General features: G+C 40.4%; 1 protein-coding gene across 4 annotated transcripts in view; it reads left to right on the forward strand.

The window, feature by feature from the left end:
* LOC132101360 (voltage-gated potassium channel subunit beta-1-like) overlaps positions 1–16,536 on the forward strand; it is a 170,429-nt gene that overhangs the window by 126,997 nt on the left and 26,896 nt on the right. For all 4 annotated transcript variants that reach the window (XM_059506257.1, XM_059506253.1, XM_059506254.1 and 1 more), the window contains exons 4-5: positions 7,628–7,707; positions 7,790–7,834. In XM_059506257.1, the coding sequence (XP_059362240.1) occupies positions 7,628–7,707; positions 7,790–7,834 (125 nt within the window). The remainder of the gene's footprint in view (positions 1–7,627; positions 7,708–7,789; positions 7,835–16,536) is intronic.

The following is a 16,536-nucleotide window of genomic DNA, read 5'->3' on the forward strand; positions in this document are numbered from 1 at the left end:
CCCAGCTCCCCCATATGGGCGAGAACGACATCTCGATGTCGAACCGCCATCTGCTCTGATTGAGCTAAAATCATCCAATCGTCGATATAGTTCAGAATGCGGATGCCCTGCATACGGAGGGGTACCAGAGCCGCATCTACACATTTCGTGAACGTGCGGGGTGAGAGTGCCAGGCCGAAGGGAAGTACTCGATATTGGTAGGTTTTGCCCCCGAAAGCGAACCTCAGAAACTTCCTGTGTTGTGGAAGGATGGATATGTGGAAGTATGCATCTTTGAGATCTATCGTGACAAACCAGTCCTCGGATCTGATTTGAGCTACAACCTGTTTGACAGTGAGCATTTTGAACTTCAGTGACATTACTGAGAGGTTTAATTGACGTAAGTCTAAGATCGGACGCAACCCCCCATCCTTCTTTGGAACTATGAAATACCTGCTGTAAAACCCGGACTCCCTGTCTAGAGGAGGGACCACCTCGATGCCCACCTTCCTTAATAGGGTATTCACTTCTTGTTCCATCACCAGAGCCTGCTGGGGGCCGAAGACTGTCGGTGTAACCCCATTGAACATCGGCGGTGGACTGCCGAACTGAATACAATAGCCTCTTTCTACTGTGTGCAGGACCCGTTGAGATACATTTGGCAGTAGTTTCCACGCTGCTAGATAATGTACTAAGGGAATCAGTCTCTTGAGACTGATCTCTGGTGTAAGAGGCCCCCGAAGGGGTGGCGAGCTTCCCAGCTCCGCTACGCTCCCGGGCGGACATAACTGGGAGTGACACTCGCGGGAGACCGCTGCGCCCTGAAACACTGGCAGGGTTGGCAGACCGGCCTCCAGAGGGCACTGGGGTGAGACGGGCACCGTATAATGAGGTGGACACCGCTCTCTTCCAGTAGGGGCTACTCTCAGGGTCACTGCGCTTCTGGCGTCAGGACCTCTTTGTCGAGGACTTCTTAGCTTCGATAATTGCACGAAGATCTGATTTCACTTTGGAAGTCCCCGACCCTCGGTCCCGACGTGGTGGAGCACGAGTGGCGACGCTCTGATTTTGAGCCTCGCGGTATGAGGAGCTTGTCTGTGGCGTGGGTATCTCCCGCCCAGATTACCCACGAGAGCGACGAGGGAGGAAACTCTGGAACGCCGCCGCCTGTTTGCGTGCCTCCTGGAACCTGTCGACTACAGTATTGACTGTGTCGCCGAACAGGCCCGAGGCTTGAAGCGGGGCGTCCAGGAGGCAGACTCTGTCACGCTCTCTTATCTGTGACAGGGTCAGCCATAAATGCCTCTCCGCGGCCACCAAGGCTGCCATAGACCACCCAATCGCGCGAGCGGTCTCTTTGGTGGCGTAGAGCGAGAGATAAGCGGTCCGTCTAAGCTCTGCAATATCGTCGGACTTGATCCCCTCTCCCTCGTCTAAATCTCTCAGCAGGTCAGCTTGATATGCCTGGAGGACGGCCATAGTGTGAAGGCACGCCCCCGCCTGACCTGCTGCCACATAGCCCTTGCCCATTAACATAGATGTCGTTTTAACCCTCTGGAGTCGATTAACGCATATACGCGTTATGAGTCATTTTCTCCTGATAACCCCAAAAAGAACTTATATTACACTTTCAGTTTTAATCGTACAGATAAGAGCAATACATCAATCGAATCTGTAAAGGGTCTACTTTGTTTTGGATACAGACAAAATAACAACAAAACATTGTGCACTTATAAAATAAAGATAACAAACAAGGTGTGCTGTCTGCAGCCATTGTCTGCGCTGATCTTCATTTACAAACACGTCATTTAAATGAACTGTAACTCCGTGAATACTCAACGAAGAGACATGAGAGAGATATCTATAGAAAGCTTGACATGTCTACTTTTAAACTAAACAAGTGCTGCTGAAACCAAATATTCTGTGATAAAGCAATCCATATGAAAACAACGCGATGTCCGTTTTTTACGTCTCCCTTCATTATATCTAATGTGACCTCGCCCCTGCGCTGAACGCGCTAATTCAGATTCAAACTGAAGCGCGCGGCTTGAATACGCCCACACAGAAGAAAAAGCAGCCAGACTGTTCTTCAAGTTCTTTTATTTTACTGTTTGCTTCGCGATGAGAGGAATAAGACATAATTCACCCCAAAAAGATGCAATGTGGTTTAGGATTTGAGAAATGAATTTCCTCAGAAAAAAAAGAATGAAGCACTTTATTCAGCAGAGATCATAAACATGAGTAAGTCTCTTTTTATTTATTTATTCTCTTTTTGTTTATTGACTTAGTGGGAGTATATACAGGCTAAACAAGAGCGGTGCAAGAATTGACCCTTGTGGGACTCCGCATGTCATGGACGTCCACTTAGACTTATGCTTTTCTATACTCACATAATAGCCTCTCCCTTCTAAGTATGACCTGAACCATTTGAGTACCATACCAGAAAGCCCGACCCAGTTTTCCAGTCTCTCTAGTAGTATGTTATGATCGACAGTGTCAAACGCAGCACTGAGATCTAGCAATACAGGCACGGATATTTTGCCAGAGTCACAATTTAAGCGAATATCATTTATTATCTTAATGAGTGCTGTCTCTGTGCTGTGATGCAGTCAAAAACCAGATTGAAAATTGTCCAGGTATCCTTTTGAGTTTAAATATTTGTTCAGCTGATTAAAAACTACCTTTTCTATAATTTTGCCTATAAAAGGAAGATTAGATATTGGTCTAAAATTGCTCAAAATGATGTTATCAAGATTGCTCTTTTTCAGGAGGGGCTTAACAACTGCTGTTTTCAGGGAGTTTGGAAATGTCCCAGAAAGAAGTGAGACGTTCACCACTTCTAAAAGATCTGCTTCTTAGCAGTTAAGCACTTTTTTGAAAAAAGATGTGGGAAGTGTGTCAAGATAGCAGGTTGATGATTTTAGGTGCCGCACTTTGTCTTCCAGAATTTTGCTATCAATTGCTTCAAAAATAGACATAGTATCTTTTTGATATTGTGGCCTAATCTGTCTGACCTCTGCATTACTTGAGGATGTGCTAATCACCTTCCTGATATTGATGATCTTCTCAGAAAAGAAGGATGCAAACTCATTGCATTTGCTGTCTGAGAGCATTTCACTGGGAATCTGACTTGGAGGGTTTGTCAGTCTTTCAACAGTGGCAAAAAGAGTACGAGTGTTATTTAAGTTATTGTTTATAAGGTTTGAGAAGAAATTCTGTCTAGCTGTGGCTAGTTTCACATTAAAAGCATGAAGGCTGTCTTTATAGATGCTATAGTGAATTTCAGGTTTTGTCTTCCGCCACATCCGCTCGGCTTTTCTGCATTGTCTTTTCATAGTCTGAACTGCTGTTGATCTTCTCCAAACTGATTTCTGTCTGTTTGTTTTCTTTCTGACTATTATTGGAGCAATATCATCAATAACATTCTTAACTTTTGAGTTGAAGGAATCAAGGAGAATATCGACAGTCTGCAGAAATGCTTGGTGTTAAAGATATAGCCTCCATAAATAGTACACTTGTGTTCTCGTTAATGCATCTCCTTCTGACAGAGACCAATCTAGATTCAGTTGTAGCAGACATCAAAATATCAAAGAAAAAGAAAATACAGAAGTGATCAGATTGCTATGCTATGTCCTTAATAACAATGGATTAAATGTTTACACCCCTACTGATGATTAAGTCTAGAGTGTGTCCACCTTTGTGTGTGGGTCCATGCACATGCTGAATTAGGTCAAAAGTGTTTAAGATAGTTATCATTTCTTTTGTAGTTTTGTTTTCTGCATTGTCTATGTGAATATTAAAATCCCCTGCAATAGCAAAACAGTCAAACTCTGAGGAAATCATTGATAACATTTCTGTGACCTCTTCAACAAAGGCTGGAGAGTATTTTGGAGGCCTGTAAATAATAATAAACAGAATGCGTGGAGCACCTTTCAACACAATCCCTAGATATTCAAAAGATAAGTCCTGATCAAAGGACACTTGCTTGCATTGATAGACATCTAGAACTACCAAGGAAGTCATTACATCAACGATGTTAATGGCTGATTATCCACCATAGTACGATGCATTGTTGTTGAAACGAACTAGCTAGTGACCACTGTTTCCCGCAGGCTGCCTCTTACGTCATACTCTGGGGTTCCCTTAGGTATTTGTGCACGTGCGCTCTTAAAAGCTAGTAAAAGCAAACATACATAGATTTAAATGCATTTATATTTAGATCGAATGGAACATATAGATTTCACTGCATGTTATTGCTTGGTTATTGTGCCCAAGAGCATATTGATTTAAGCTCATATTCCTTGCTAATAAGAAACTATGCTTCTAACCACAGGTCATGAGCTGTAGTTCCAACGACGTAAGTTTGCAACCCTGTTTGTGAATGTTCGTTTGAACTATAGTTTCAGGAAAAACTGAATCATTGAACTATGTTGGTAATGACATAACATGTGACCTTAGTTGATTAATCAAATGTTAAAGTAAAACATTTTTTTTTCTTCAAATAAATGTTGTTGTTTTGAACTGGATATTGTTCAAAGAATACTGAATAAAATTTATTACATATTAAGTTGTGAAAACAACGCGATGTCCGTTTTTTACGTCTCCCTTCATTATATCTAATGTGACCTCGCCCCTGCGCTGAACGCGCTAATTCAGATTCAAACTGAAGCGCGCGGCTTGAATACGCCCACACAGAAGAAAAAGCAGCCAGACTGTTCTTCAAGTTCTTTTATTTTACTGTTTGCTTCGCGATGAGAGGAATAAGACATAATTCACCCCAAAAAGATGCAATGTGGTTGAGGATTTGAGAAATGAATTTCCTCAGAAAAAAAAGAATGAAGCACTTTATTCAGCAGAGATCATAAACATGAGTAAGTCTCTTTTTATTTATTTATTCTCTTTTTGTTTATTGACTTAGTGGGAGTATATACAGGCTAAACAAGAGCGGTGCAAGAATTGACCCTTGTGGGACTCCGCATGTCATGGACGTCCACTTAGACTTATGCTTTTCTATACTCACATAATAGCCTCTCCCTTCTAAGTATGACCTGAACCATTTGAGTACCATACCAGAAAGCCCGACCCAGTTTTCCAGTCTCTCTAGTAGTATGTTATGATCGACAGTGTCAAACGCAGCACTGAGATCTAGCAATACCAACACGGATATTTTGCCAGAGTCACAATTTAAGCGAATATCATTTATTATCTTAATGAGTGCTGTCTCTGTGCTGTGATGCAGTCAAAAACCAGATTGAAAATTGTCCAGGTATCCTTTTGAGTTTAAATATTTGTTCAGCTGATTAAAAACTACCTTTTCTATAATTTTGCCTATAAAAGGAAGATTAGATATTGGTCTAAAATTGCTCAAAATGATGTTATCAAGATTGCTCTTTTTCAGGAGGGGCTTAACAACTGCTGTTTTCAGGGAGTTTGGAAATGTCCCAGAAAGAAGTGAGACGTTCACCACTTCTAAAAGATCTGCTTCTTAGCAGTTAAGCACTTTTTTGAAAAAAGATGTGGGAAGTGTGTCAAGATAGCAGGTTGATGATTTTAGGTGCCGCACTTTGTCTTCCAGAATTTTGCTATCAATTGCTTCAAAAATAGACATAGTATCTTTTTGATATTGTGGCCTAATCTGTCTGACCTCTGCATTACTTGAGGATGTGCTAATCAACTTCCTGATATTGATGATCTTCTCAGAAAAGAAGGATGCAAACTCATTGCATTTGCTGTCTGAGAGCATTTCACTGGGAATCTGACTTGGAGGGTTTGTCAGTCTTTCAACAGTGGCAAAAAGAGTACGAGTGTTAAGTTATTGTTTATAAGGTTTGAGAAGAAATTCTGTCTAGCTGTGGCTAGTTTCACATTAAAAGCATGAAGGCTGTCTTTATAGATGCTATAGTGAATTTCAGGTTTTGTCTTCCGCCACATCTGCTCGGCTTTTCTGCATTGTCTTTTCATAGTCTGAACTGCTGTTGATCTTCTCCAAACTGATTTCTGTCTGTTTGTTTTCTTTCTGACTATTATTGGAGCAATATCATCAATAACATTCTTAACTTTTGAGTTGAAGGAATCAAGGAGAATATCGACAGTCTGCAGAAATGCTTGGTGTTAAAGATATAGCCTCCATAAATAGTACACTTGTGTTCTCGTTAATGCATCTCCTTCTGACAGAGACCAATCTAGATTCAGTTGTAGCAGACATCAAAATATCAAAGAAAAAGAAAATACAGAAGTGATCAGATTGCTATGCTATGTCCTTAATAACAATGGATTAAATGTTTACACCCCTACTGATGATTAAGTCTAGAGTGTGTCCACCTTTGTGTGTGGGTCCATGCACATGCTGAATTAGGTCAAAAGTGTTTAAGATAGTTATCATTTCTTTTGTAGTTTTGTTTTCTGCATTGTCTATGTGAATATTAAAATCCCCTGCAATAGCAAAACAGTCAAACTCTGAGGAAATCATTGATAACATTTCTGTGACCTCTTCAACAAAGGCTGGAGAGTATTTTGGAGGCCTGTAAATAATAATAAACAGAATGCGTGGAGCACCTTTCAACACAATCCCTAGATATTCAAAAGATAAGTCCTGATCAAAGGACACTTGCTTGCATTGATAGACATCTAGAACTACCAAGGAAGTCATTACATCAACGATGTTAATGGCTGATTATCCACCATAGTACGATGCATTGTTGTTGAAACGAACTAGCTAGTGACCACTGTTTCCCGCAGGCTGCCTCTTACGTCATACTCTGGGGTTCCCTTAGGTATTTGTGCACGTGCGCTCTTAAAAGCTAGTAAAAGCAAACATACATAGATTTAAATGCATTTATATTTAGATCGAATGGAACATATAGATTTCACTGCATGTTATTGCTTGGTTATTGTGCCCAAGAGCATATTGATTTAAGCTCATATTCCTTGCTAATAAGAAACTATGCTTCTAACCACAGGTCATGAGCTGTAGTTCCAACGACGTAAGTTTGCAACCCTGTTTGTGAATGTTCGTTTGAACTATAGTTTCAGGAAAAACTGAATCATTGAACTATGTTGGTAATGACATAACATGTGACCTTAGTTGGCTTAAGATTCTTTTGGGAAATGCACCTCAGGCTGGGTTGCGCATACAATATTACACAAGAAAGACAAGAAATACATCAAACATGTGCAGTAGATGTGTATTTATCAGTCTATTCTAAAGCCTTGATTGGTTGGTGTGGCACTGTGAGGCACTGATGAATTAGTGTGCCGTTTTGATTGGTTGTGTTTGGAAAAAGTAAATCAAGATACTTCCTGCTAGATTTTTGTGTGTTACATTGAGAATTGTGTGTTGTGTTTTGCAAAAAATGTTTTATGAAATGGAAAACTGAGTCAAAGGCTAAGAATTAGTTTGTGGTTTTGCCGATTTGTTGTATGGTTCTGGTGTCTGACTGACAGGTTTCAGAAATTGTGTGACAAAAAAAGATTTTGTGTCTAAACAAACTCTTAATTTTTCAGAGCTGTATACACACACACACACACACACACACTTTGCACCAACCTTGCTTCCTTCATTATTTATAAAAGCTGTCAAATTTGGAGTAAAAAATAAATGGCAATAAAATTACTATACATTTACTGTGATGGCTCATGTGTCTTCCAGGTGGCGGAGCAGCTGATGACTATAGCGTATGAGAGCGGGGTAAACCTTTTTGACACTGCAGAGGTGTATGCTTCTGGAAAGTGAGTATGACTCAGCATCAGCAAGATTACCCATAATTCACTTTCCATGAGTCATTATTAACATCTCTCTCGTCTGTTATAGAGCTGAGGTCATAATGGGAAACATCATCAAAAAGAAGGGCTGGAGGTATGGTTGAGTTGTATGTGTATCAAGCACACCTGTGCAACTGTAATGCAAGATAAAGTTGGTACAAAGATGTAATGAATGATAAACAAAAAAGAGTGGAACTGGAGCTTTTAATCCCTTTGTAGTTGTTGTGTACCTGCTGGCTCTGGCATTGGTTATGTGTCATTCAGACACACTTTTGATAAGGACTTTGATCACTAGGATCTTGCTCAGTTTGTATCACTTAATCAGTGCCACCAGACGATTGCATCCTGGTGATTGCTGTTGCCATAGCAACATATGACGACCCACTTTGACTTCTGGAATTACAGCGCTTTTGCTGACTATGAAAACTATGAAAAATTACTCAGCTGATTTGTCACATGAAGTGAGATTTATTATTCACTAAGAGATTCACAACAGTTTCCACATTAGCTTATGTGGACAATAATTCCCAAGCACATGAAGGCAGCAATAAGTTATCATCTGGGAAATAAAAAGTCCATTAACTCTTGACAATTCTATCAAGTAGTTAGTTGGGGAAAAGAAAATGAGTATTATAAAATTCATAATAATATATAAGAATTATATTATTTCCAATTACTTCACCTCTTCTGCAAGTGCATTGAATAATGGGAAACATACTTTAAATTTGTTAACACTTAAGAAATCTTTCAAAAGTATTGCGTCTGAAAAATCTTGTTATGGTTACTTAGTATATATTGAAGTTTTAATAAACTGGCTTCTGAGTAAGATTATACTGAGCAACATTAACTAGATTTTTCTGTGGCAATAAGTTTAATAGTTTTATTCAGCAAGGATGCATTCAATTAATCAAATGTTAAAGTAAAACATTTTTTTTCTTCAAATAAATGTTGTTGTTTTGAACTGGATATTGTTCAAAGAATACTGAATAAAATTTATTACATATTAAGTTGTTAAATATTAAACTGTTTTCAAAATTGATAGATAATAGAAAATGCAGCATTTCTTGAGCACCCAAATTTTAGCATGATTTTGAAGGACCACATGATTCTGAAGTCTAAAATAATGGCAGCTTGTCTATCACAGGAACAATATACATATAATAATTTTATAAAATATGGTAACAATTTATTTTAAGGTGTCCTAATTACATGCAAGTAACCCTAAGTCAAACCCTAATCCTAACTCGAGCAACAGATAAGGACAACAGTTTGTAAGTGTTTTGCCTCGTTTCTCATTAGACTACTGCATGATCGTCATTGCTAGGAAAGTTTGGTTTAATTTCTGTGTGTCTTACCCTGGTTAATACGTGCTGAAGTGGCACTTGGTTTTGTGTTTGGCTATCGAGGGACTGCCCAGTTTCAGTCTGCTAAATAGTGAGGCATAGCCAAAACCAGTGAAAGTACTTAATTAGCTGTTTTGGAAGCCCTTCTCCAGCCAAACAGTCAAGCAACAGATAAGGACAGCAGTTTGTAAGTTTTTTGCTTCGTTTTCTCATTAGACTACTGCATGATCATTGTTGCTAGGAAAGTTTGGTTTAATTACTGTGTGTCTTACCCTGATAAATATGTGCTGAAGTGGTGCTTGGTTTTCTGCGTTTGCCTATCGCGGGACTGCCCAGTTTCGGTCTGCTAAATAGTGAGGTGTGGCCAACTGACTTCAATCACAGGCAAATATAAAAGCGGTAGTTTTCACCACGGCAGCCCTCGTGTGAAGCCCGACGAGTGTAAAGGCAATCGACTCTACCTGCACGACTCCACTGAGCAAAGACACCAACAGGGCACTTGAGTATTGCTTTCTCCCCTTTCTTTACTTTTTGTACAGCAAAGTACTCAAAGTACGTATTTAGGTCACTTGTAGTCACTATGTGCATTCAGATCTCTACTATCACCACTAACACTCGGAGAGCATGCAATGTTGGGGTGGTGTTAGCGCAGTGGATAAGACACATGCCTTTGGTGTGAGAGACCCGGGTTTCGAATCCACTGTGAGAAATCAACGTGTCCCTGAGCAAGACACTTAACTCCTAGTTGCTCCAGAGGCGTGCGACCTCTGACATACATAGCAATAGTAAGTCACTTTGGATGAAAAGCGTCAGATAAATGTAAATGTAAATATCAAATATCAATGTACATCGAAGGAAGGCCTATCTGGCAAATCTACGGCCTGTCCCTCTGACCTTTACTACTACGCTCTCTATTCCAGTTGGTCTCTGGAGCTGCCAGTCTGCTGTTAACAAAGCAGACTTCATTTCTTCTATTGCTACTCAGTCAGGTCTCAACCTCATGGCACTGACTGAGACTTGGATCAAACCTGAAGACACTGCAACTCTCGCAGCCCTCTCCACTAATTTCACTTGTTCCCACACTCTTCGTATGACTGGGAGGGGTGGAGGTACTGGTCTCCTTATATCAAAAGAATGGAAATTTGATCTTCAACCATCACCTACAGGTAACGGTTCATTTGAATCACATGTCATTACTGTAACCCACCCTGTTAAAATCCACTTTGTGGTCATTTATCATCCCCCAGGTCAACTGGGAAACTTTTTGGAGTCGGATGTGCTGCTATCAAACTTTCCTGAAGATGGTACTCCTCTGATACTGCTTAATGACTTCAACATCCACCTAGATAAACCCCAATCTGCTGACTTCAACACTGTGCTCGCTTCATTTGATCTCAAGCGAGTGTCTACTACAGCGACTCACAAATCAGGCAACCAACTGGACCTCATGTACACGTGCTGTTGCTCAGTGGAAAACTCTTCAGTTGCTCCACTGCACACCTCAGACCACTTCCTCATTACTGCTAACCTAGCACATACTCCTGAAGTGGCACATACTCCAATGCACGTCACTTTTCGAGAGGAACCTACGCTAACTCTCTCCATCTCGCCTGTCTTCTGTGGTTTCATCTTCACTTCCTTCACTCTCTCAGTTTTCAGCTCTGGACACGAACAGTGCTACGGACACTCTTTGCTCCACTCTAACCTCTTGCTTGGACAACTTTTGCCCACTGTCATCTAGACCAGCACGCACCACCCCATCTGCCCCCTGGCTGTCCGAGGTTCTCCGTGAACATCGCTCTAAACTCAGGGCTGCAGAGAGGAAATGGCATAAATCAAGACTCTACCAACCTCAGTGTGTATCAGTCTCTCCTCTCTTCCTTCTTTGCAAATGTCTTCTCTGCTAAAACATCCTACTACCACAACAAAATGAACAACTGTTGTGACACTCGGACACTCTTCAAAACTTTCTCTTCTCTTCTTAATCTGCCTCCACCTTCTTCTACCTTCCACCTTCTTTCTTCACAAATAAGAAAAGAACCATCAGTTACCAATTCTCTACACCGCAGACTGAGGATAACTTCACAATGACCAATGCACACTCTCTCTCCTCCTTCTCTCCACTCTCAGAGATGGACATTATCAACTCCTCTCTTGACTCTGGAACATTTCCCTCAGCATTTAAGGCTCGGGTAAGCCCACTGCTTAAGAAACCATCTCTAAATCCAGCGCTTCTAGAAAACTTACAAACTACAAAACCCTTCTTCCATTCATTGCAAAGACACTTGAGCAAGCTGTGTTCAACCAGCTCTCTATGTTCCTTATACAGAACAACCTTCTGGATCGCAACCAATCTGGCTTCAAAAGTGGCCACTCAACTGAGACTGCCCTGCACTTTGGTTACTGAAGCCATGCGACTGGGAAGAGCAGCTTCAAAATCCTCAGTACTCATCTTACTGGACCTGTTTGCTGCTTTTGACACTGTTAATCACCAGATTCTCCTGTCCACACTCAGAAAGATGGGCATCTATTGAACCGCACTCCTGTGTTTGAAGTCCTACCTCTCCGATAGATTCTTCAACATGTCTTGGAGGGTTGATGTTTCTAAGTAACAACAACTTGCTACTGGGGTTCCTCAAGGCTCAGTACTTGGACCACTTTTCTTCTCCATCTACATGACGTCATTAGGATCTGTCATTCAGAAGCATGGCTTTTTTCTTATCAATGCTATGCTGATGACACCCAACTCTACTTCTCATTCCAACCAGATGACCCGACGGTAGCTGCTCGCATTTCAGCCTGAGTGACATTTCTAGCTGGATGAATGACCATCACCTTTCGCTCAACCTTACTAAGACATAACTCCTGGTGGTTCCAGCTAACCCATCGTTTCATCACAACTTCTCTATACAGCTGGGTTTGTCAACCATAACTCCTTCCAGGACAGCCAGAAACCTAGGAGTTGTGATGGATCATCAGTTAAGCTTCACAGATCATACTGCTACAATGACCTGGTCCTGCAGATTGCCTTATACAACATTAGGAAGATTAGACACTTCCTATCAGAGCAAGCCACCCAATTTCTTGTCCAAGCTCTTGTTCTCTCCACACTGAATTATTGTAATGCTTTCCCGGCGGGCATTCCTGCATGTACTATCAAGCCTCTGTAACTGATCCTGAATGCAGCAGTGAGGGTGGTCTTCAATGAGCCAAAAAAAGCTTCCGTTACTCCTCTCCTCATCAGGCTACACTGGCTACCAGTAAACGCTCGCATCAAATTCAAGGTACTGATGCTTGCCTACAATATGACCACTGGCATGGCACCAACATACCTAAACTCACTAGTTCAATCTTATGTGCCCTCCAGAAGTTTGTGCTCTGCAAGTGAATGACGCCTTGTGGTGCCATCCCAAAGAAGTTAAAAATCACTCTCACTGACCTTTTCCTGGACTGTGCCCAGCTGGTGGAATGACCTCCCAATCTCAATTCGTACAGCTGAGTCTTTACTCATTTTCAAGAAACATCTAAAGACTCAACTTTTTCGACAGCACTTAACCAACTAATACTAGAGCTTTTCTTTCTTTTCTTGTCTTTCATATATATATATATATATACATATATATATATATATATATATATACATACATATACATATATATATATATATATATATATATATATATATATATATATATATATATATATATATATATATACAGTACAGACCAAAAGTTTGGACACACCTTCTCATTCAAAGAGTTTTCTTTATTTTCATGACTATGAAAATTGTAGAGTCACACTGAAGGCATCTGTACTGTAAATATATATATATATATATATATATATATATATATATATATATATTAGGGGTGTAACGATTCACTCGTTTTCTCGATGCATCGATTACAAACCCTATCGATTCATATGCATCGATCTTGGAAATCGCCGATCTTGGACAGCAATCGATTCAAAATGCTAAGAATCGAATGAATCGCGATTTCTATAGCGATTCAATGCTTTCAAAATGTATACACATTAAATTACTACACGCACGAATTAATGGAGACCTTGAAGAGTGTTCGTGAATCGTGCCTCTTATCTGTCCTTCACGCGCTCCACTGTTTACCGCCTGAGACTGTCACAGGATTGCGCTCGCGCTCCGTTCGTCTCTGACGCAGCTGACATGTGATCTATAGGACTCGTGTCCAGTAATGCTAACGTGAAGTAGTTTTACTTTTCTGTAGTTTGTCAATGGCTCTCTGCATCTTACCGACGGAGTTACCGGAGCCGTCGACAGCTGTATTTATTGCATGGACGGAGCAGAAATGTAAGTGTCTAAATCATGCGCACAGATCCATTGAATGATAAATGTTTTTAAACAATGTGGATGAACCGAATATACGAAGGAAACTTTTAAAATTAACCACAGCATTAACAACGACCTTGAAATAAGAGCGCGAGATTTATCTGATAATCAGATGCATGAAAGTAGCGTTTGTTTCATTAGCAAACAGACATCTGGCACGTTTTCTTTCAGAATCATTCGCTGATGGAGAGGAAAAGTTAAATAGAGATGAAGACGTTTTCACACTGAAAGAGAAGCGATCTCGCTCTCATAGACGTGCCAGGCTATATCTGCAGCTAAACTGAATAAAAGCAGAATGAACTGATGAAACCCACAAACAATTTATGAATGATGCGGTGCTAATTGACATTTATAACAGTACAGAAACTATAAAGTATATTTTCTACCTTATTCTGTGCAGAAAATTTAAATAATTGCTAATTAAATGTAGCCTAGAATATAAAACAATCATAAAATTGCCATTAGGAAAAAAATATATATTGCAAATGATTGATTATTGTCCAGCAGTGTATTTGATTTATTACAGCTAATTAAAAGTAATTAAAAAAGAAGATAATTCCTTGTAAAAATAAATAAATAATAATAATAATAATATTATTATTATTATTATTATTATTATTATTATATAGGCTACATACATAAAATGATTGTATTTGACATTTCTGTCACTTCTGAAATTATGGCTACGCCCCTGGTGTGACAAAATGTTAGCTTATACATAATACTCTTTAAGCTCTATTTTAAAAACTTGGCTTACATACATTTTTACGTATGCCATGTCGCATCATTAAACTAGCATTTAACAATGGACAAAAGGTTTTTTTTTTTTCTAACCTATGGTTCTCTAACCATAAATGCTACTGTAATTTGCCCCCTGACTAAGCATTTAAATAATTTAGTAGAAGCATTTAAATAATCCCGTGAATGCACTTAAAGAATGCAGAATCGAATCGTTATAATCGAATCGAATCGAATTTAATTGTGAATCGAATCAAATTGAAGCGTTCTAAATGTGCAAAAATCATTATTGAATCGAATCGAAAACCTATGAATCGTAATCGAATCGAATCGCTGCCTTCCCATTGATTCACAGATCCTAATATATATATATATATATAGAGAGAGAGAGAGAGAGAGAGATAGAGAGAGAGAGTATATATATATATAAACCCTGGCTATGCATTCTGTACTAGACTAACTTGACTTGTCATGGCACTTGTATACTGTTGTTGTTCTCTTGTTGATCTGATTGCTTCTATTGTTCTCATTTGTAAGTCGTTTGGATAAAAGTGTCTGCTAAATGATTAAATGTAAATTTAACTTTAACCATATAGTTAGTACCTGTAGTTACTTACAGTTTAATGTGCTTAAAAAATGTGTTTTAACACATTTCTTGAAAGTATGACTTTTTTTTTTTGTAATACTCTAAACACAAATCCATAACTTCTAACTCAGTTCCATGGGAGTTGCCCCTGGGACGTTTAGACGGCTGTCTGTGACAGTACCCCTTATGGTCAAAGGCCTAAGCTACATACCCAACTTAATTGTTAGGGCCTCAGTCCAGGTTAGAGCTGAAGGCTTGGAATCAGGAAAGATTCCTTTAAAGGGATAAGAACCTAGCATTTTATACCAAAACTGCTTGCTTTTGCGTGAGCTTGCTGAAGGAGCTGTCTCAACAGGTCCCTAGTAGCAACACCCTGTTTAGATAGGTATCCGAGGATAGATAGGTGGAGTGGCGCCCAAGATGAACGGGGCTTTTAAGAACTCAAGAAAGGGCATGAAGCAACCGCGCGAAGCCCTCACCATATAGGATTTTAGAAAGAACGCAGAATACTAGCGTGCAAACTTACCACAGTGTGGATTTTTAGAAAGTGTGCAAAGACTTCACGTGCACACTTACCATAGCATGGATTTTCAAATACTGTTCTAAGGAAGGGCTCTCGTGGCACTCTGATAGAGCAGCTCATAGATGGAATGGTGCATCTCAAAACAGTATGTTTGAGAGTCATCAACTCGATCTGTGGAAATCATGCTGGAGCGCTCTGGGGAAAAAACAGAGAACTCAGTCTCATGTGAGAGGAGAACTCCGAATTCAGAGTAGCACGCTCATAGGCGACCCTTCTTGGAAAAGGGGAGCACTGCTAAACTACCACAATAATTGCCCAAGAAGCCCCTCATGTTGAGGGAAGCGATGCTTGAATTGTATAAACAAATACACACTGGCTGAATGTACCCCAAGGAACCAAGGTCTAATCATCTCAAGAAAGGGAACGAGGCAGAGCGCGTAACCCTCACCATACAGGATTTCAGAAAGTGCGCAGAGTCTTGCATCCACACTTTCCATTACGTGGATTTTAGAAAGGTCGCAAAGTGTTCACGTGCACACTGACCACCATTTGGTTTTCAGAAATTACACAGAGCTTAGCTTGTGTACCTAAAAGGTTCCTAAGCATCGCAGAGGTGCTGAATCGCACGGGAGAGGGGAGCATCACCTGAGGCAGCATATACAAGAAGAGTTCTGTAACTGCCACCTCCACTTCCCGCTGGATGCGACAGCATATCTAAGTGGCCAGGAGACCCCTCAGGGTGACCTGGCCAGACATCCATGAAATTCCCTGCAGTACTGTGCCAGGCCTGATGATCAAAGAGGCTCCCGCAGAAACCTGTGATCTCAGCCGCCTAATAACGGAACATGAAGCCGGATGGCTGGTGCTGACAAGTGTTTAGTAAACACTGTAACTGAGCACTGCAAAGGAAACTCACAGAGTTTATTAGTAGACACATAACCACCAACAATTTAATACACATAAGTATACACAGAAAGGGTTACATAATCACCCACCCTCCTGCGCTGGAGCCCTGCGCTGGAGCCCTGCTTAAGGGGCACCTCCTTTTAGTCCGGACCATCAGTAAGGTGGTTGCTATGAACACTGAACCAGCCAAAAACATTATAGGTCCAGCATAGGAGGGTGTTATGTGAGAGGTTTCCACCTAACCTGGATCAGGTGGAGAGCTGGTGGTTACAAGGAATTAGGAAGGGGAGGATAAAAACAGAAGTTAAAAATCCCTGGAACGAGTAGATACCTC

This window comes from Carassius carassius, chromosome 23 (assembly GCF_963082965.1).
Source record: "Carassius carassius chromosome 23, fCarCar2.1, whole genome shotgun sequence".
Taxonomy (NCBI): domain Eukaryota; kingdom Metazoa; phylum Chordata; class Actinopteri; order Cypriniformes; family Cyprinidae; genus Carassius; species Carassius carassius.